Source organism: Podarcis liolepis, assembly GCF_965112155.1.
Source record: "Podarcis liolepis genome assembly, chromosome: 12".
Taxonomy (NCBI): Eukaryota; Metazoa; Chordata; class Lepidosauria; order Squamata; family Lacertidae; genus Podarcis; species Podarcis liolepis.
Window position 1 is genome coordinate 9,240,466 of NC_139563.1, and position 21,181 is coordinate 9,261,646.

Sequence of the window (21,181 nt, forward strand, 5' to 3'; positions counted from 1 at the left end):
TCTTCAGATGTTTGTTGTTGTTTAGTTGTTTAGTCGTGTCCGACTCTTTGTGACCCCATGGACCAGAGCACGCCAGGCACTCCTGTCTTCCACTGCCTCCCGCAGTTTGGTCAAACTCATGCTGGTAGCTTCGAGAACACTGTCCAACCATCTCGTCCTCTGTCATCCCCTTCTCCTTGTGCCCTCCATCTTTCCCAACATCAGTCTTTTCCAGGGAGTCTTCTCTTCTCATGAGGTGGCCAAAGTATTGGAGCCTCAGCTTCACGATCTGTCCTTGCAGTGAGCACTCAGGGCTGTTTTCCTTAAGAATGAAGAGGTTTGATCTTCTTGCAGTCCATGGGACTCTCAAGAGTCTCCGCAATGCACTAAATAAATGAGGGGCCAGAGGGGCCCCAGAAGTGACTTTAGTCCACCTTGCTTAACATTTTTGGGTCTGGTAAGCCCAATTTCATCATTCTATGATGCATCATGCACGTATAAAATTCACCCTAATTTTCAGCCACCCACCCTTAACTTGGAAAATATAAGGCATTGGATTTTTTTATTCACACCTGTTGACATATGAGATAATCCAGCAGAGCAATTCTAATCAAATTACGAGATGCGGCAGATGTTTTTAAAACGTGATCTGTCGTGGAACCCCACTGAGGATAAAAGGAGTCCCCATAACAGTTCAAGCTTCAGGGCCCCAGAAATGTCGGTCCGCCACTGCCCAAAAACGCACGCTTCCATTGTCTCCCGACGGATGCCAAGAAATGGGGCAAGTTATCCCTGCAGCGCTTGGGGACCCTCATGCTCATTCTGCTAGGTGCAGGGGGCGGGGGCGGGGGTCATAGACCTTTGCCCCGCAGACCTTGACCCGGAGCAGACCCTTCACACAGCCCCGCTTTGGCCTCTGAAAGCGCCAGGCGCGCGGCTAAATCACGCCACCCCACCATCCCGCGCCTCTCCAGGGAGTCCTGCAAAGGGTGCGCCGCGGAAAGAAGCCGGGTGCGGCTCCTCCCCTGTGGGCGGCGGGGCTTGGGCACCTCCCGCCCCCTTACAGTGGAAGGCCGGGGAGCTACAGCAGGCTCCGATCGCCCCCATGGCCGCGCTGAGGACAGCCCTGTGCGTTTTGCGGAACGACCTGCGCTACCACGATAACGAGGTACGGGCTCGGACGGTGCGCCCTGGGCGCAGCCAAGCGGCAGATCGCGGGGAACCCCCCCCCTTCAACAACGCCAGAGCAAAGGAATTGGGAGAGACACGGGTTGTCTAGGAGGGGGACCTCGGTCCGGGGGAAGCCGGGAGGGAATGGCCCTCGGCGGCCTTCAGCGCACCCCGCGGGGCCGGCCAGAACAGGACCTCTCCAAGAGCCTCGCCGGTCCGGCTTTTGCGCTCCAGAAAGCGCGGCTCCGAAGTTTATGTAACTTTGCAGCTGGCGCTCGAAGCCCCGCCTCCCCATGTGCTGCTTTTGAAGTGCCCGTGACGTCACGAGCTAAGTTATCAAACAGCGCGGGGGAGGGAACAGGGCGGGGCTTGTTATGAAGCGCAGGGACCAAGGAGGAGGAGGCAGCCCTGCGCTTCCACTGAGCAAAAGCATCTTTGAAGAGGAACTGGATAGGGTGGGTGTGTTCATCTGCGGAAGTCAGAAGCACCTTATATAAATGCGGGCCCTTGGTCCAGCTAGCTGAGCAGTGTGGTGTAGTGGTTAGAGTGTCACACTAGGACCTAGGAGTTGTTGTTGTTTAATCATTTAGTCTTGTCCGACTCTTTGTGACCCCATGGACCAGAGCACGTTGGTAGCTTCGAGAACACTGTCCAACCATCTCATCCTCTGTCGTCCCCTTCTCCTTCTGCCCTCCATCTTTCCCAGCATCAGGGTATTTTCCAGGGAGTCTTCTCTTCTCATGAGGTGGCCCAAGTATTGGAGCCTCAGCTTCAGGATCTGTCCTTCCAGTGAGCACTCAGGGCTGATTTCCTTCAGAATGGAGAGGTTTGATCTTCTTGCAGTCCATGGGACTCTCAAGAGTCTCCTCCAACACCATAATTCAAAAGCATCAATTCTTCGGGATCAGCCTTCTTTATGGTCCAGCTCTCACTTCCATACATCGCTACTGGGAACCCAGGACACCAGGGTTCAAATCCCCACTTGGCCATGATGCTCACTGTGTAACCTTGGGCCAGCCACTGCTTTCCCACCATCCTAACCCTGCCTCACAGGGTTGTTGCGGGGATTAAATGAAGAAGGCGAGAGCTGCTGCCAGTCTGTGTTGACAGTACTGAGCTAGATGGACCAATGGGCTTGAGTGTTCCTGTGTTTTTGACGCTAATCCGATCTGCCCCCGCAGGTTCTCCACTGGGCACACAGCAACGCAGACTTTGTCATTCCTCTATACTGCTTTGATGCCCGGCACTACGCAGAAACCCATTACTATCAGTTCCCCAAGACTGGCCCCTATCGCCTCAAGTTCCTGCTGGAGAGTGTGGAAGATCTCAGGGAGACGCTCAAGAAAAAGGGCAGGTGTGTGCAGCCTCATCAGTGCTAGTTTTGAAACCCGTTTTTGTATACAGTGCTAAAAGTAAAGGTAAAGGGACCCCTGACCATTAGGCCCAGTTGTGACCAACTCTTGGGTTGTGGCGCTCATCTCGCTTTATTGGCCGAGGGAGCCGGCATACAGCTTCTGGGGTCATGTTGCCAGCATGACTAAGCCGCTTCTGGCGAACCAGAGCAGCGCACGGAAACGCTGTTTACCTTCCTGCCGGAGTGGTACCTATTTATCTACTTGCACTTTGACATGCTTTTGAACTGCTAGGTTGGCAAGAGCAGGGACAGAGCAACGGGAGCTCACCCCATCGCGGGGATTCGAACCGCCGACCTTCTGATTGGCAAGTCCTAGGCTCTGTGGTTTAACCCACAGCGCCACCCGCGTCCAAGTGTATACAGTGGTACCTCGGTTTAAAAACAGCCCTGTTTATGAACTATTCAGTTTACGAACTCTGCAAAACCGGAAGTGGTTTCCCAGTTTGTGAACTTTACCTTGGTCTAAGAACGGAAGCCGAACGGTGGGAGGGCACTGGTGGCGGGAGGCCTCATTAGGGAAAGCATGCCTCAGTTTAAGAACAGTTTCGGTTTAAGAACAGACCTCCGGAACGGGTTAAGTTTGTAAACCGAGGTACCACTGTATTTCGTTTGATGCAGTTTGCCGTTCCAGACACAGCTGCGCTTCATCCACTAAATGCTCCTTCTAGTACAGTGGCCAGCAGACCAGAGAGATAGGCAGCCTGATCCGCTCCTGCCCTCGCAACCGTAATTTGATCTGCCGGATTTAACTGATGAAGCTTTTCACAGCATGGAGACATTTCTCTCCCGCTAATGTCTGCAGGTGAAGCTGCTGTGGTCTAACAATCAACCCTTCTTCCTAGGGAACTCTGGGTATTGTAGCTCTGTAGAGGAGTCAGGGTCTTCTGGCAACTCTTAGCAGTCCCAGCAAACTACAGTTCCCAGAATTCCTTGGGGGAAGCCGTGGCTGTTTAAAGTGGTACGGTGCTGCATTCAATGTCTTAAGTGCAGATGCGGCCAAGTGGTTTCTGTGGGATCATGCTGCTGTTTAATTTTCTGCTGGCTGTTCTTCCTCCGTAGTAATCTGGTGGTGCGAAAAGGGAAGCCGGAAGATGTCGTCTGCGATCTTATTGCCCAGCTTGGTTCCGTGGCTGCCGTGGTCTTCCATGAAGAGGTAAGGAAAGATCTCCCACGGTTTCAGAGCTTAAACCAGTGATGGGGTATCTCTGGCCCTCCAGATATCCTTGGGACTCCAACTCCCATCAGCCCCCAGCCAGAATAGTCAATACAGTGGTACCTTGGTTCTCAAACTTAATCCATCCTGGAAGTCCATTCCAAAACCAAAGCGTTCCAAAACCAAGGCGTGCTTTCCCATAGAAAGTAGTGCAAAATGGATTAATCTGTTCCAGACTTTTAAAAACAACCCCTAAAAAAGCAATTTAACAGGAATTTTACTGTCTAACGAGACCATTGATCCATAAAATGAAAGCAATAATCAATGGACTATAATCCATGGTACTTTAAAACAGTATTGTAGATGATAAAAATTAAAATTAATTTTTTTTCTTACCTGCACTGATGATAGTCACTGTTTGGATAGGGGGCTTTTATCCATTTCTGCAGTCACACAATCAATCAATCAATCAATCAGTAGCTGAACTGGGATCCATACAGTCACGAAAACAAATTAACTGAAAATAGTTTTTACAGTTATATCAAAAATTGCCAATTTGGTTATACTATTATTTGGACAACTTTTCTGCTGTACTTTATTGGAAGGAGAAAAAGAATCATTTCCTTAATAACAATTGAAACAATTTATTTAACTAAAACAATAACATTATAGCATATGTAGCCATGTTTCTTAACTGATGTGGTTAAACTGGGGGGGGGGGGGAACCAGACTGAGTTTTAGCACACATGAAAAACCTAAAATAAATAAATCCTTATTTCCTCCAACATGCACAGTGTGATTTATTGCTGGCTTGCTGTTGCAGTTGTTGCACAGATGGGAAAATGCCTCTCCCTTTTGCTTCCCGCTTACTCTAGGCGACAAAGGAAGAGCTGGATGTGGAGAAGGCGCTGCTGCAGGTGTGCTCTGAGCAGGGGGTGGTGGCCCAGAAGTTCTGGGGGTCGACGCTCTATCACCGGGATGACCTGCCCTTCAAGCACATTTCCAGGTGAGCTGAGCCCCTAGCCTTATAGTAGTGACTGGGAACCTGTAGCCCTTGATATGTTAGTGGGACTCTGTTTTGCAGGTTGCCCGATGTGTACACCCAGTTCCGGAAAGCCGTGGAGTCCCAGGTGAAGGTCCGGCCTCTTCTGCAAATGGCCACTCAGCTGAAGCCGTTGCCTCCAGGGGTGGAAGAAGGGAACATCCCCAAACTGGAAGATTTTGGGATGCAAGGTAGGGATGGTTCCGCCCAGCATTTTTCACTGCACCGGTGTTTATGGTGGAATAGGCACTGCTTATGCACATCATATAGAATCATAGGGTCCTCTAGTCTCAGGGCCGTCTTAACCCTTGGTTCAAGCGGTGCGGGGCACCTCGGCGCCGAATTCTGGGGGGCGCCAGGTGGCTGGTGGGCATGCAGCTTCCCTCCCAAGCCTCTGCGGGGATTGCTCTCCTCCTGCAGTGGCATGAGCTGCAAAAAAGCTCATTGGGGGCAATGGGCGGTTTTTTGCACCCCGGTGCCGCATATGCTAAAGATGACCCTGTCTAGTCTGACCCCATCCAACGCAGGAATCACAGCTAAATCTCTCCATCCCCCACCCACCCCGGCAGCGGATGGTAGGATATTGATGTTCCGTTCTACCCTAAGAGGAACAGATATGTGAATTGTTGCATGTCACATGTTGTGCTGGTCCCGAGGGTTAACCGTGCGGCGAGGTCTGAGTCCAGTCCGAGGTCGAGGGTGCGGTATGGAGGCCGTCCGTCAAAGCTGAAGCAGGGTCCAAGACAGGGATTCGGGTGAGGTCAGGAACTCTGGCAGAAGAGCAGGACAGGGTGCAGGCAGGAACAGGCTACCAACAATGTTGCTCCAGCAACCTGGGACTGGGGCTGGCTGGCTTTTATCTGCCCCGGGGCACAGGGCGGCTCCGATCCACAGGTGACTCACCTCTCCTGGCCTGGAGGCAAGTGCTCCTCCTGCGGGAACTTAGTTCCCTCCGCCTCTCTGCCCTGAGCCTCTGTAGCTCAGGAGAGGCTGGAGGGTTACCGGACCCAGAGGCAACCTCAGCTTCCTCTGACGGGGCTGAGAGTGGAGCACCTGCAGGCAATGGGTCCTCCATCACCTCAGAAGCCAGAGCAGACTCAGCTGGTGCCTGCACCTGAGGATCCAGCACACGTTCAAGCCCCAGCCCCGACTCAGCTGGTTCTGGAGGCGGGGACTCCTGTGCAGGCTGGGATCCCTCAGGTTCAGCCTCCGAGTCTGAATCCCAGGCCATCACACATGTCTGTTTACATTCCAGCACAGCTTGCTGGGTACTTCTGTTTGCATATTGCTTTTGCTTAGTGCTTCCTGCTCTGGGACATGAAAGAGAGCAGACATGTTTTTCTTTGTTCTGAACCATACTGAATAAACTGCTTGTAAATATGCTTTACCTATGCCTCTGTTCCCCACTTCTGTTGCGGGTTATTCACTCTGCTGGTTAAGACGTGCTCAAGTTTCTGAAGGCTTCTGAAGTTGTGAGTCGCTGTTTGACGCTGTTCCAAAGGACCAGAGTTTGCCCGGCTGCCGGCCGGTGGGTTGGGGCCAGCTGGGGCCCTGCAAATTGCCCCCATTCCCTTGGACGCATCTCGACAGCATCTCCATCTAAACAGGAGAACGGCAGCATTCTGTTGCAAATCCTGCTTTGTTTAACTGGATAGCCAACCCCACCCCTAACTGCAGGATTTGGAGGGTGTTTTCAGGGCAGGAATCCCCCCTCCCTTTTTGCTCAAGTTGATTCTTCCCCTTTCTTCGGCAGATCCGTTAGCCGAACCCCGCACTGCCTTCCCTTGTGGCGGAGGAGAGACACAGGCCTTAATGAGGCTACAGCATTACTTCTGGGACACGGTAATTCATAGAATTGTAGCACTGGGAGGGGGCTTATTTTGGTTTTGAGAGGAGGGCAGTGGGAGAGACAGTGCTTTGCGTTCGGGGAGGGGGGCAGCCTGGCTTAGCCCCCAATAAAGGTAAAGGGACCCCTTCACTGGATGTCCACAAGTCCCAAAAAGGGAGGAAAACATTTTTGCAAACCATTTCGCCCATGGCATACATAATTTTATAAACTTAAGGTAAAGGTAAAGGGACCCCTGACCATTAGGTCCAGTCGTGACTGACTCTGGGGTTGCGGCGCTCATCTCGCTTTATGGGCCGAGGGAGCCGGCGTGCAGCTTCTGGGTCATGTGGCCAGCATGACTAAGCCGCTTCTGGCGTACCAGAGCAGCGCACGGAAATGCCGTTTCCCTTCCCACCAGAGTGGTACCTATTTATCTACTTGCACTTTGATATGCTTTTGAACTGCTAGGTTGGCTGGAGCAGGAACCGAGCAACGGGAGCTCACCCCGTCACGGGGATTCGAACCGCCAACCTTCTGATCGGCAAGCCCTAGGCTCTGTGGTTTAGACCACAGTGCCACCTGTGTCCCTAGCCTCCAATATCTCTAGATAAAAAGTCTGTGTTAAGAAGGTTGCAGAACAGTCCTGATCTGGAGCCCTGGAAAGAGGCTGCCGGCCCGTGCAGACAATCCTGGACTAGATGGAACGATGTTCTGACTCAGTGCAAGAGAGCTTTACCTGCTCATCCGTCTGTCTGGTCTCTCCACTGCCAGGGTTTGTGTATACGCATGCACACATGGAGCGTAACCTTTAGTCGGGGATTGCGGAACCCCATTCAGCTCAAGGGCTGCATTCCCTTCTGGGCGATCTTTTGAGGGCCAAAGGCAACAGAGGAAGACTAGCTTGAAAGGCAAGCTAGTTTCTATGCACACCGCTCTGTCCTTCATGTAGGCAAGCAAGAGGCACGATCTGAATTCGTGGACGCATTTTGGCAGGGCTAAAACCCTTGAGGCATGAGTCAGGGCCAGTGAAAGGTAGTGGTCAGGGGAGAGTTTTGAGGGCCAGATGGTGGCCCTCAGGGCCTCTCTATCCCCCCCCTCCCCCCAGGCCTGACGTTCTTCACCTCTGATTTAGTGAATTGCGGTGTTGTTTACTGACAGCTTTTAGGGACCCTTGTTCTGCAATTGTTTTATTTGTTTTAGTCTTCTTGTCATTTTACTGTTGCAAATTCACTTGGCATTTATTTTTAAAATGAAAAATGGCCCAGAGATTACCTGTTTAACTATCGTTGAGATCTTTGCATTGATTGAAAGTCACACAACACCCACCCACCCCTTATTTAATCAGGCTGCAAATTGTGTACAGTGGTACCTCGCAAGACGAATGCCTCGCAAGACGGAAAACCCGCTAGACGAAAGGGTTTTCCGTTTTGGAGGCGCTTCGCAAGACGAATTTCCCTATGGGCTTCCTTCGCAAGACGACAGCCCATAGGGAAATATCCGGGACAGCGGGGAAGCGCGGCGCGTCTTCCCCACTGTCCTCGGACCTCCTCCGAAGCCGGGCGGTGGGGCGGGAACGCCTCCTCCCGCCGCCGGGCTTCGGAACGCTGCTCCGAAGCCGGGCGGGGGGGCGGGAACACCTGCCCCCGCCGCCGGGCTTCGGAACGCTGCTCCGAAGCCGGGCGGGGGGGCGGGAACACCTTCTGAAGGCGGGCGGGGGGCGAAAGTCTTTGTCCCCCCTGCCTGCCTTCCCAGGGGCTTTTAAATCGCCCCGGACAGCGAAGAAGTCCTCCGCTGTCCCGGGGCGATTTTAAAATGCCGCCCGCCAGCATTTTAAGATCGCCCAGACAGCGGAGAAGTCCTCCGCTGTCCCGGGGCTTTTTAAAATGCTGGGGGTGGGAAGAAAAGCCCTTGTCCCCCCCCCAGCCTTCAGAAGAGGTCCGGGGACAGACTGTCCCCGGACCTGGTCTGAAGGCGGTTTCCCTAGGAATGCATTAATTGATTTTCAATGCATTCCTATGGGAAACCGTGCATCGCAAGACGAAAAACTCGCAAGACGAAGAGACTTGCGGAACGAATTAATTTCGTCTTGCGAGGCACCACTGTATGTGTTAAAAATGAATTTTATTTAATAAAGGCAATATGAAAGGGCTTCCTTAGAAAAGGTATCTCCCTCTTCTTTCTCAAGGCAGGCAGGAATGCCTCTCCTAAGATGGTCTGGCCTGGACAAATCAAACAGGGAAGGCTTTCCCTGGAACTGAAGTGTTGCTAATTCACTTGCACATTTCTGCAGATTTATTCGGTTAATTAGTTAGCTAACTGAAGACCTTATGGCTTGCTAAGGGTTCTTTATCTGCCGATCTCATTTACACAAACCTGCCTGCCCACTCCCATATAAATAATGGAATCCTCCAAGTTGCCCACTTCATTCATTTCACGGCGGCCTGATCCTGGCCACTAGAGGGCTCTCTTAGATGTGGAAATCTCTGTCTCAGATGTTATGTTCATAGGTTCGATTTGTTCTACGCTGTTCATTTTGCGATCTCTTGCATTTATAGAAAAAGTGTTGCTGTTTTTAAAGCACTTTTATGCTTCCTTTGAAATGCCTGACGTGTACGTCCTTTTGCCTAGAACCTAGTCGCTTCGTACAAGGAGACACGGAACGGATTGATAGGAGTGGATTATTCGACCAAGTTTGCACCCTGGTAAATGTCTTCATGCGCTTAGGATCGGGTAATCCTGTTTCAGCGACATCCGCCTTCTCAGTGGGCGTCACTCAACGTGCACCCCAAGGTGGCTTTGGACAAAGAGCAGCCCAATTGCCTATTTATATGCATTTTTTTGCACGCATCCAAGTCAGTGTTGTACGAAAGCCCACAGGAAGGTCCACTTTGCATAACCTCACAGCTCTGAGCCACGTGATATGCAAGTAATAGAATTCCAATCGTGGTTTTCAGTTGATTTAATTAAATATGAACTGGGATTTAATCAGTGTGAGTGGGTGGTAGTAATTGAGCATGTTGTTATGCACTTAAGATGGGCTATGCCTCAAATTAAACAAACAGGGGATGTTCTGAGTTCAGGTCCACTACCTAAATGATGGCGTTCCACCCTCAGAGATCACGTTCCCTCATGACATCCTTGATTTGTCTTCTAGGCTGGCTCTGGGCTGCATCTCACCCCGGTATATTTACGAGCAGATCCAGAAATATGAAAAAGAGAGGACAGCAAATCAGAGTACCTATTGGTAGGATATGAACGACATTGCCTGCTTTGGAAACATTAACACGGGAGAGAGAAAATTATCCTCTTGTTCATGTTCTGCCTGCCTCTCCCCTTCCCTCTCTTTCTTAGACACTCTGCAGCCATTGGCTGAGTTTCTGTGATGTCACGGAATGAGATAACTGACATTCTGACAGTGCGGAATGTGGATAGCACAGGTTCCGAGAGGGAAGTGAAAAATCAGTTTTAAAGAAAACCCTCACACAAAATGGCCCCCAGATGCCTTGGGGGTTTTAAAACAAAGGTTAAAAAAAATTAACGTTTATAATTTGTTGGAAGCCGCTCATAGTGGCTGGGCAACACACTCAGATGGACAGCATATAAATAAAAAAATATTATTATTATTATAGGTTGGGTGGCTGTCTGCGAGGAATTATTTAGCTGAGATTGTAATACCTGTGTGTGTTTGTGTGTATTTACTCTACCAGGGTGCTTTTTGAACTGGCGTGGAGGGATTACTTCCGGTTTGTGGCCCTGAAATACGGCAGGAGGATTTTCTTTGTGAGAGGTAAGCGAGTGAATTGCCCTTTCCGTTCAAGATGGTGGGAAGGAGCCAGGCTTCTTTCTTGCGTGGATGAAAAACAAAAACCTCTGACTCACAAATGGCTGACGCCTGCCACATCTGTGGCCACACCCACTTTTGCTTGTGCCACGCCCACTTCCTGCAACTGGCCCCTCCCACCAGGGGCATGTGGCCTCTCAGAAGGTTGGCCAAGATGGAAGGCTACCCTCTGGATGGAAAAGGTTCCTTATCCCTGATCCAAACACAAGGAAAGAATCCTTCCTTCCCGTTTATTCCTAGGCAAATTCGTTCAGATCTTATAAGTTAAAAGAGCAATTAAAACCCCCATGTTTTTAATCCCCCAAGAAAATGCAAGGTTCGCAGTTCAGTCCCATGGCTGCTGTCAGGGAACTGCCATCAGTGCCAGAGGGAGAGAGAGAGAGCTCCAGAGGGATCCCAGAGAGCGTCCCGGGATCAGGAGAGGCAGCCCATCTTCTGGGGAAGGGAATCAGCTCAGCTCCAGTGGAGAAGGGGGGCAGATGGGGGAATCTGAGAGGGAGTCACATGACTCCTTGCCGGGAACCAGAGGGGGGTGGAAGGGTCCTCCGCTGCCTACGCCCTCCTTGCGCAGAAGGCTTCCGCGCAGGGAGAGTAGGAGGAGACTGGGTGTGAAAGAACTTCTATGTTGGAAGAAGTTTAAGAAGCGCTCACTGACGGATTCTGCCAGCGATTGAGACAACCACGGGTGAGTGGCTGCCCGGACAGGAAAGGTTCACTCAGGCAACCCAGCCAGGTGTTGGCACCGGCTTACGCATGAGCAACCCCTTGAACCATTACAGCTGCCTATGCATTTGTCTCCATTGGGCCCTCCTCTTGGGTTTTACCACTCTGCTGTTGACTCAACAATATCAGTTATGTGTAGCCAAAGATGTACCGTATTTTTCGCTCTATAGGATGCACTTTTCCCCCTCCAAAAATGAAGGGGAAATGTGTGTGCGTCCTATGGAGCAAATGCAGGCTCCTTGGCTTCAGCGATAGCAACGCGAAGCCTCCGAAGCGCAGAGGGAGCGCTCCCTCCGCGCTCCGAAGGCTTCGCGTTGCTTTTGCTGAAGCCTGGAGAGCGAGAGGGGTTGGTGCGCACCGACCCCTCTCGCTCTCCAGGCTTCAGGGATAGCCACCTGAAGCCTTTGGAGTGCAGCGGGACCTCGCGCTGTGCTCCAAAGGCTTCAGGTTCCTTTTGCTGAAGCCGGGAGTGCAAGACTCTCCTGGCTTCAGCCGAGAGGGAGAGCTGTGCAGCGCCCCTTCAGCCAAGCGGGAGGCGAAATGGAAGGGGCTCCGTTTCTCCTGCCGCTTCGCTGAAGGGGCGCTGAGCAGAAAGGGGGAGAATTTTTTTTCCTGTTCTCCCCTTCCTATGGTCCCGTGCGTCCTATGCTCCGGTGCATCCTATAGAGCACAAAATACGGTAGTTTATTATCTGCACTGGGTCCTTAGCGCTGGAGAAGTTCCTCTTCACTTTTTTTACTGAACTTGGGCAATAAAGTCCAGCCTGGGTGCAACTTGAAGAGAAATGTGTTTTTGTAGGGCTTGGAGGAAGCTGGGTCACATTTTAAACAGCAATTATTCAAGACCCTGCCACCAGAAAGGAAAAATAAAATAAAAGAACGGATGAACGTTCCCTAAATATATGCAGGAGGAAAATGTGAACCCTAGTCTGAGAAAAGTACATCTGCATACTTTGTACCTCTTTGTTTTGGATGGCAGCCTAAGTCTCAGTGCTGTGGCTAAACAGGATTCTTTGAAGACCCGCAGTCTTGTGTGGAAAATCCCAGCTGCCGCTTCTGGAATAGAAACCCCTTGCCATCAGGCAATGCCCCCTAATCCCCATTCAATCCTGTCTCCCCACATAGGGCTCCAGGATAAAGATGTTCCCTGGAAGAAGGACCCCAAACTTTTTGACGCTTGGAAAGGTCAGTAAACCAATGAGGGGCAAGAGATCTGCCTGCTGCCACCTCTGCCATCGCCAGCTTCTCCTCCACAGTCGCCTAACCTGCTCATTCCAATGCTGATAATCACTTTCACCTTTAATTCCGATTTTCACTCCCCTCTCTCATCTCAACTGGCAGGGGGAGGTGCCATTTTGTGGTTCGCCTCGGGTGCCAAAATGTCTTGGGCCGGCCCTGGCCAGCCCTACCATTAGGCAGAATGAAACCAGTAGAGTTTGGTCCATAGAGGACCATTAGAGTTGGTCAGAGTGAGACCAGTGGAGGCTGGTCCTCTGCCTGACCTCCAGCATCTCTCCCCACACCTGCCTGGCTTCTTAGGCCACAGACCCTCAGCCCCCCCCCCCTTATTCCATGTAGGAAGAAAGGAAGGGAGGAAGATGGGAAAATCCACTTCTGGGAACGCAGAGGAAGCTAGGCGTTCATTTCCTTGTTGATTTGTTTCCATTAAAACAGGCACAGGCAAACTCGGCCCTCCAGATGTTTTGGGACTACAACTCCCATCATCCCTGACCACTGGTCCTGTTAGCTAGGAATGATGGGAGTTGTAGTCCCAAAACATCTGGAGGGCCGGGTTTGCCTATGCCTGCATTAAAAAGCCTGTTTGCAACCCTGTAAACTCAGGATGTTTGCGTTGCAATTCCGCATGATGGAATCTGAGGCAGCCTCCCGTCATACGGTTATTTACTGCAGTTTACAATTTAACACGACGTGGTGGTATATCGATCAAAAGGCTGCATTTCCATAGCGCAACAGGTCCTGCGGTGTAAACAGAATGTTAGAAAACGGTATTATTACCTGTAAAATTGAGGGAATAAGCCTAGTGTTTATTGTAGCCTGAGTTGGCTCCACCCACCGTTGGCTGTGGCTCCGCCCACCATTGGCCTCCTTATCTCCGGCCCTACCAGACCCTATTGGCACCAGCCACCACAGAGTGAGACAACTGCCTTGGACTGCAGAACAGCAGGTGGGTGGCATTCGTGCCCCCATTTCTCCTGAGTCCCTTAAGCTAGCCTACCCTCCATCTCTCGAGCTAGCCTGCTATCCTCAGGTGACTAGTCCATCACCATCTTTCAAGTAAGATTTGGAGTGCTGATTCGTTTAGATTATGTAGGTGGGGAAACCAAAATGTTAAGGCCCAGACTATAGCACAGAAGCCCTCTTTCCCACCTCTCTGTTTGCAGAATGAAGCAGCATCTCAGTATTTATACAGGGACACGGGTGGCGCTGTGGGTTAAACCACAGAGCCTAGGGCTTGCCGATTAGAAGGTCGGCGGTTTGAATCCCCGTGACGGGGTGAGCTCCCGTTGCTCAGTCCCTGCTCCTGCCAACCTAGCAGTTTGAAAGCACATCAAAGTAGATAAATAGGTACCACTCTGGCGGGAAGGTAAACGGCGTTTCCGTGTGCTGCTCTGGTTCGCCAGAAGCGGCTTAGTCATGCTGGCCACATGACCCGGAAGCTGTACACCGGCTCCCTCGGCCAATAAAGCGAGATGAGCGCCGCAACCCCAGAGTCAGCCACGACTGGACCTAATGGTCAGGGGTCCCTTTACCTTTACCTTTACCTTTACCTCGGGCTAAGAACTTAATTCATTCTGGAGGTTTGTTCTTAACCTGAAACTGTTCTTAACCTGAGGTACCACTTTAGCTAATGGGGCCTCCCGCTGCTGCCATTCCGCCAGCGCATGATTTCTGTTCTCATCCTGAAGCAACGTTCTTAACCCGAGGTAGTATTTCTGGGTTAGCGGAGTCTGTAACCTGAAGCGTCTGTAACCCAAGGTGCCACTGCACAAAGGTGTGTGTGTCTGTGTGACTTCTTGCTCCCACAGAAGGAAAAACGGGGGTTCCCTTTGTCGACGCCAACATGCGTGAGCTGGCTGCCACGGGCTTCATGTCGAACAGAGGGCGCCAGAACGTGGCCAGTTTCTTGACCAAGGATTTGGGTTTGGACTGGAGGATGGGAGCCGAATGGTTTGAGTCCCTGCTGGTAAGATGGGAGCAACTTCGTTTATATCTTAAGGCCAGCTGGTTGCTGGAATTCGCCCTGGGTTTTGAGACTTATGCAGGATTAGAATAAGTTCCCAGGAGTCGTAGAATGGTAGAGTTGGAAAAGGGACCCTGACGGTCATCTAGTCCAACCCGCTGCAAGGCAGGAATAATGCAATGTGTGAGTCTTTGGAGGAAGTATTGTAGAGTGTGCACAGCCTCACAGGCACTGTGGAGATATAGGTGGGTGGTGTATTTTATTATTTATCCATTAGAATATTATAAACAGCTTAATAAAGATAATACAGTGGTACCCCGCAAGACGAACGCCTCGCGAGACGAAAAACTCGCAAAACGAAAGGTTTTTTCGTTTTCGAGTTGCCTCGCAAGACGAATTTCCCTATGGGCTTGCTTCGCAAAACGAAGCTTGCCCCGGGGACAGCGGGTCTTCTCTTTTGAAGCAAGGGGCGGCGGGGAGAAGCGATCTTCTCCCCGCAGCCCCAGGTCCGGGGACAGCGGGAAGTGCTTCCCGCTGCCCCCGGACCTCTTTTGAAGCAAGGGGCTGCGGGGAGATCGCTTCTCCCCACCGCCCCTTGCTTCAAAAGAGGTCCGGGGACAGCGGGAAGCACTTCCCACTGCCCCCGGACCTCTTTTGAAGCAAGGGGCTGCGGGGAGATCGCTTCTCCCGGTGCTCCGAAGCCGGGCGGGGGGGAGGGAACACCTGCCCCCACCGCCCAGCTTTGGAACGCTGCTCCGAAGCGGGGCGGGGGGGCGGGAACACCTGCCCCAGCCGCCCCGCTTCGGAACGCTGCTCCGAAGCGGGGCGGGGGGGCGGGAACACCTTCTGAAGGCGGGCGGGGGGCGAAAGTCTTTGTCCCCCCTGCCTGCCTTCCCAGGGGCTTTTAAATCGCCCCGGACAGCGGAGAAGTCCTCCGCTGTCCCGGGGCGATTTTAAAATGCCGCCCGCCAGCATTTTAAGATCGCCCGGACAGCGGAGAAGTCCTCCGCTGTCCCGGGGTTTTTTAAAATGCTGGGGGTGGGAAGAAAAGCCCTTGTCCCCCCCCCCCCAGCCTTCAGAAGAGGTCCGGGGACAGACTGTCCCCGGACCTGGTCTGAAGGCGGTTTCCCTAGGAACGCATTAATTGATTTTCAATGCATTCCTATGGGAAACCGTGCATCGCAAGACGAAAAACTCGCAAGACGAAGAGACTTGCGGAACGAATTAATTTCGTCTTGCGAGGCACCACTGTAATCTCTAGCGGCAGCCACCCAACTGGGGTAAAGCCAGGGGCAGAGGATGTTTTCTTCAAAGAAAATAATAATAATAATAATAATAATAATAATAATAATAATAATAATAATAATAATAATACCCCGCCCATCTAGCTGGGCTTCACCAGCCACTCTGGGCGGCTTCCCAAAAAATATTAAAATACTGTAATACATCAAACATTAAAAGCTTCCCTAAAGATAAAATGTATCTTCGGCTGAGCACCTCATGTCATGCACAGCTGAGAGGTCAAGATACCTTCCCGAAATCCCTTGGAATCGTCAATGCACCTTTAGCAAATTGGGAGCTATCTCAGAAAAGGAAGAGGATTGCACTGAATATCTGATCAAGCCCCTTTTAACAAGTCATTGTGATTAGATAGATAGACAGACAGATAGATAGATAGATAGATAGATAGATAGATAGATAGATAGATAGATAGATATAGATGCAGGTTTTGGTGTCTTCGGGTGTCTTCCCGTGTAAGAGTTGGGGTGTCTAGGCGACGTTTCGACGAGGTCTCACTCGTCATCTTCAGGCTGGTGCTTTCGGCTTCTTGTTACTGGAACAGAGCAGGATCTCAGTGTTTGAGTTCCTATAAATACTGTTGAGGGGGTGTGGTGTATAGCCTCCAACGTTACGTTGGAGGCTATACACCACACCCCCTCAACAGTATTTATAGGAACTCAAACACTGAGATCCTGCTCTGTTCCAGTAACAAGAAGCCGAAAGCACCAGCCTGAAGATGACGAGTGAGACCTCGTCGAAACGTCGCCTAGACACCCCAACTCTTACACGGGAAGACACCCGAAGACACCAAAACCTGCATTCCTGTACCCGTGAAAATCTACGAAAACATAGATATAGATATATATAGATATATATACATATACATATATGTGTTTCCTAAATTCAAGGTGGATTATGATGTCTGCAGCAACTATGGCAACTGGTTGTACAGCGCTGGAGTCGGCAACGATCCGAGGGAGAACCGGAAATTCAACATGATTAAACAAGGCTTGGATTACGACAGCAATGTAGGTTCTTGCTGGGAAACCCTGACACTGAACACCACATGGTATCCTGCTTCCGTTGTTGCATTAGGCCGAAGCCTGGTTTTATGGGATACCACCAGGTGTAATAGGGGGAATTTGGTATGGTCAACCGTTTTTCTTGATTAAAGTGTGTGAGAGGTGTGCTCTCTTAAACGGCCCAGCAAGACTGGGGAGAGGCAGTTAAAAAGAGCAGGAAGACCTCTGTGGCAGAACATCTTTTTGGAAGTGCGTAAAGGCCTCAAGTCCAACCCCTGACATCTCTTAAGTAAGACTGACAGTGAAAAAGCCAGCATCTCAGGAAGAAGGCTAGATTAAAACCCTGGAAGGCTAGCTTTCCATTTGCAAGGAAGTGCTTTGTTTTACTTAATGGGCAGAGTACTCAAATATGTGATTCCACTTTCCTAGCCAGTTTGCAGTCTGGCACAGAGCAATCCAGGAAAGTTCATAATAACAATAATTTATTATTTATACTGCACCCATCTGGCTGGGTTTTCCCAGCCACTCTGGGCGGCTTCCAACAAAACACTAAAATACAATAACCTATTAAACATTAAAAGCTTCCCTAAACAGGGCTGTCTTAAGATGTCTTCTGATTGTCAGGTAGTTGTTTATCTCTTTGACATCTGATGGGAGGGCGTTCCACAGGGCAGGTGCCACTACCAAGAAGGCCCTCTGCCTGGTTCCCTGTAACTTGGCTTCTCACAGCGAGGGAACCGCCAGAAGGCCCTTGGCGCTGGACCTCAGTGTCTGGGCAGAACGATGGAGGTGGAGACGCTCCTCCATCGATGAAGATGGAGGTGGAGACGCTCATACATAGTATTTTTTTCTGTATTGCTGCACTCTGGTGGTAAGTGCAGAAGAGTGTAAAATAGAGCATCTCTGATAGCTACCAACGTACTGGGGGCTAATAGCCTTGCTGGCTTTATAAGGAGCTAATAAACTGATAGAAATTATCTCTCCAAAGCCTGGCCCCATCTGTGGACCTAAAATCATTTAACTGCAGGAGCCAGTGGGCGGATTTGAGACCTTTGTGTGTACTCTCCTACTGAACAACGTCAAGTCTGAGTGAAGGAGCATGCGCTGGCCTTGGGTTGGGGGCTAATGCATGTGTCCGTGCTTCAGCTAACAAGCTCACATCCCGAAGCAGTATTTGCAATCCTCCTTTGAGATGCTGTGCAGATCGTTCGATCTTCCCAGCCCTACTGAAAGACGCCAGAGTGAAAAAGGAATGGGAGTGTTTAAATGAATACCTTAAAAGTCAAGGTTCGAGGATGGAAATCCGGCTGAGTCTGGGATAACCTTGTGAAGTGAAAGGATAAGAAAGAGGGATTTATATCTAGATGCTAGGATAGAGATGATAAGGAAAACAGGAAGATACAATGAGAGGTAAAGGAGGTGTTGTGGGATTGGTGGAAGTCAATGTTTGTTTTTCTTTGTAGTCTTTATATTATTAACTTGTAAGATAATGGATTTGGTTTTTTTGATATTTTTTGTGTTGTTGTGTGGAAAATACTAATAAAATTTAAATTATTAATTAAAAAAAAGAAAGACAGGCGCCAGAGATTGAACCAGGGATCTCCTGCCTTCCAAGAGAGCCAGTGTGGTGTAGTGGTTAAGAGCGGTAGTCACGTAATCTGGGACACTGGGTTCGTGTCTCCGCTCCTCCACATGCAGCTGCTGGGTGACCTTGGGCTAGTCACACTTCTCTGAAGTCTCTCAGCCCCACTCACCTCACAGAGTGTTTGTTGTGGGGGAGGAAGGGAAAGGAGAATGTTAGCCGCTTTGAGACTCCTGAAGGGGAGTGAAAGGCGGGATATCAAATCCAAACTCTTCTTCTTCTTCTTCTGTCACTGAGCTGCCAGCCTTGCCTCACCCAATTGTTTGCCTGTGCAGGGAGACTACGTCCGACTGTGGGTTCCGGAACTGCAGGGCATAAAAGGAGGAGATGTACACACCCCATGGGCCCTGAGCACCGCTGCCCTTTCTCAGGCTGGCGTGAGCCTCGGGGCCACCTATCCTCTGCCAGTCGTCATGGCCCGGGAGTGGAGCAGGCACATCAACCAGAAACCGGTATGTGCTCAGTCAGTCAATTTTGCCTTGCCCTGTGCACGGCTGAAAACCGCCCTGTGAACTTCGGGTGAAGGGCAGCCTATAAACTTTTCAAAAGAGGTTTAATACCTTTTGGGGACCCACCCTATTCTAGGGACTGCAATTTGTTTTACCTGATTTTTTTAATATTTCTCACACTTGTATATCGCCTTTTCCTCCAAGGAGACCAAGTGGTGTACAGTTTCTATCCAAATGCGATTTTGGTTTTAAATGCAGTGTAAGGTAGTCTCTGGGACGCGGGTGGCACTGTGGGTTAAACCACAGAGCCTAGGACTTGCCGATCAGAAGGTCGGCGGTTCGCATCCCTGCAACGTGGTGAGCTCCTGCTGCTCGGTCCCTGCTCCGGCCAAACTAGCAGTTCAAAAGCACATCAAGGTGCAAGTAGATAAATAGGTACCACTCCGGCGGGAAGGTAAACGGCATTTCCGTGTGCTGCTCTGGTTTGCCAGAAGCGGCTTAGTCATGCTGGCCACATGACCCAGAAGCTGTATGCCGGCTCCCTCGGCCAATAAAGCGAGATGAGCGCCGCAACCCCAGAGTTGGCCACAACTGAACTTAATGGTCAGGGGTCCCTGTACCTTTAAGGTAGTCTCTATGGGTGTATATTGTATTTAATTATGGGGTATCAGAGTTTTTAGGGGGCTAACCAGGCTGGGATAGCAGGCTTGTTGGTTTTTGAATGTCTGAGGTAGTTTTTTTCAATTTCGTTGTTCTGTATGGGACAATGACAATAAAGATTATCATATTGTATACACGGTTCTGCCCTTTTATTCACAACGGTCCTGTGGGGGTAGGCTAGGTGGAGAGGCAGGGACTGGCCCAAGCTCTCATCCAGTGAGCTTTGTGGCTGAGCGGGGATTCGAACCCTAATCTCCCAGCTCCTAGTCTAGTACTCTTAACCATTTTACATTGCTGTAACATGCTCTGGGACTTTCTGGTGCAGGGCGGGTAAGAAACCAAATTAAATAATAATAATAATGGTAATAAATATAAGAATTCCTGACCATTTCCCTCTTTCTTGCAGAACAGCCAAGGTCCCGCTCTGAAGGGGAAGAAAGGTCCTTCGTACACCCCAAAGCAGCACAAAGATAGAGGAGTGGATTTTTATTTTTCTCGGAACAAAGATTTGTCCTGAGGAGAGTGGCTGTGGTTCCCTGGGAAAATGACCCAGAGGCGAAGGGTCCCAATGGGCCTCTGCTACTGGGTATAGCTGGTAGCCCTTTTTGGCCCTTCAGGGGCTGGGAAACCTGTGGTGTGGTAGGCCACGTTTTTTGGGCAAAGCTTTGTGTGTAACTTGAAGGCTTGTAGAGGCAAAAGCTACTTGAACTGAAAATATGGCCTCCCCTGGAATCTTGCTATTCTGACAAACTTAACCGAGGGTGTCCCTCCGACTGATTCGGGGGAGGGGTTCCACTGCACTCTGGGGAAATTTAGGGTTGCACAATTAAAGCAGATCAAAGTGCTCTGTCGTCCTTGTGCCACAAAGCAGCTTTAAGAAAGACTTTTGCAGTTAGGAAAGTGATAGGAAAATGCATTGAAAAATGTGGAGAGAAAAAGGATTAGCAGGAAGATGTACTAACAGCCTGCAAGCAAATCAGAACAACTGCTCAATAAAGCCTGGATATATTCTAATCCCTGCATAAACGCCGTGCAAGCGAATCAGTATGAATAATGGAAGAAACAAGTTGTTTGGAAGAGTCTAATAGGAGTTACAAATCAGTTGTGCTAAATGCTATGCTATGCAGTCTTATTTTTAACTAGGTGTCCTCCCTTTGGGGGGAAGCGTGGGGTGCAGAAAATAGTTTTTGATATTAGCATGGGCTTTATTTTCTACCGCAAAAATGGTTTGGACTATTAAAAAATGATCATGACAAATAAACTTGCTTTCGGCATCAAGATTTTCCTGAGTTTCTTTCCGTTTTCTTTTACCATCCATTGATAAAACATTTTGCAAACTAAGCAATGAAGCTTGCTGGCAGGGCAGTCAGCCCCAGAGTTCAATGGGGTGGGGAAGTTTTTTCAGTAGCCATGGATCGCCCTCTCCTCTATCAAATTTAATAAATAATAACTGTGTGCTGGAGAGAAGGGGGTTATTGGTTTATCTTTGTTTTGTACTTTGTGTTCTATTTCCTTGTGGCAATCTTTGGGCTAAGGCAGAGCTTTCCAAACTTTTCCTGATGGTGACATGCTTTTTTTGCACGCATCATTTCACAACACAGTAATTCAGTTTTACTTGCAAATTGTCGGTTTCTAATCCCCGGGAGGAGCGTGGGGAGCTTTCGCGGGACAAACCTACACACTGCAGCTGTAACGACACAGTTTGGAAAGCTCTGGCCTAAGGACAATACTCAAATTTTAATAACTAATAACAACAATTTTAGAGCCGTCTAGCTT

At 50.1% G+C, this 21,181-nt stretch overlaps 1 protein-coding gene across 1 annotated transcript; it reads left to right on the plus strand.

Moving 5' to 3' along the window:
* Positions 1 to 992: 992 nt before the first annotated feature.
* Positions 993 to 20,685, plus strand: LOC310689388 (cryptochrome DASH-like). The gene is made up of 14 exons (XM_083467050.1): positions 993 to 1,147; positions 2,331 to 2,503; positions 3,623 to 3,716; positions 4,592 to 4,722; positions 4,801 to 4,949; positions 6,512 to 6,600; positions 9,215 to 9,288; positions 9,741 to 9,830; positions 10,294 to 10,373; positions 12,275 to 12,334; positions 14,197 to 14,354; positions 16,541 to 16,660; positions 18,572 to 18,748; positions 19,812 to 20,685. Exons 1-14 carry the CDS (start codon positions 1,085 to 1,087, stop codon positions 19,920 to 19,922), a joined length of 1,569 nt encoding a protein of 522 aa, XP_083323176.1. The 5' UTR covers positions 993 to 1,084; the 3' UTR covers positions 19,923 to 20,685.
* The last annotated feature ends 496 nt before the right edge of the window (positions 20,686 to 21,181 follow it).

Coding starts and splice junctions, on each gene's coding strand:
- LOC310689388 (XM_083467050.1), top strand. CDS start 1,085: ATGGCCGCGCTGAGGACAGCCCTGTGCGTTTTGCGGAACGACCTGCGC. Junction 4,950..6,511: donor GGAAGATTTTGGGATGCAAG/GTAGGGATGGTT, acceptor TTTCTTCGGCAG/ATCCGTTAGCCGAACCCCGC. Junction 9,831..10,293: donor GCAAATCAGAGTACCTATTG/GTAGGATATGAA, acceptor TTACTCTACCAG/GGTGCTTTTTGAACTGGCGT.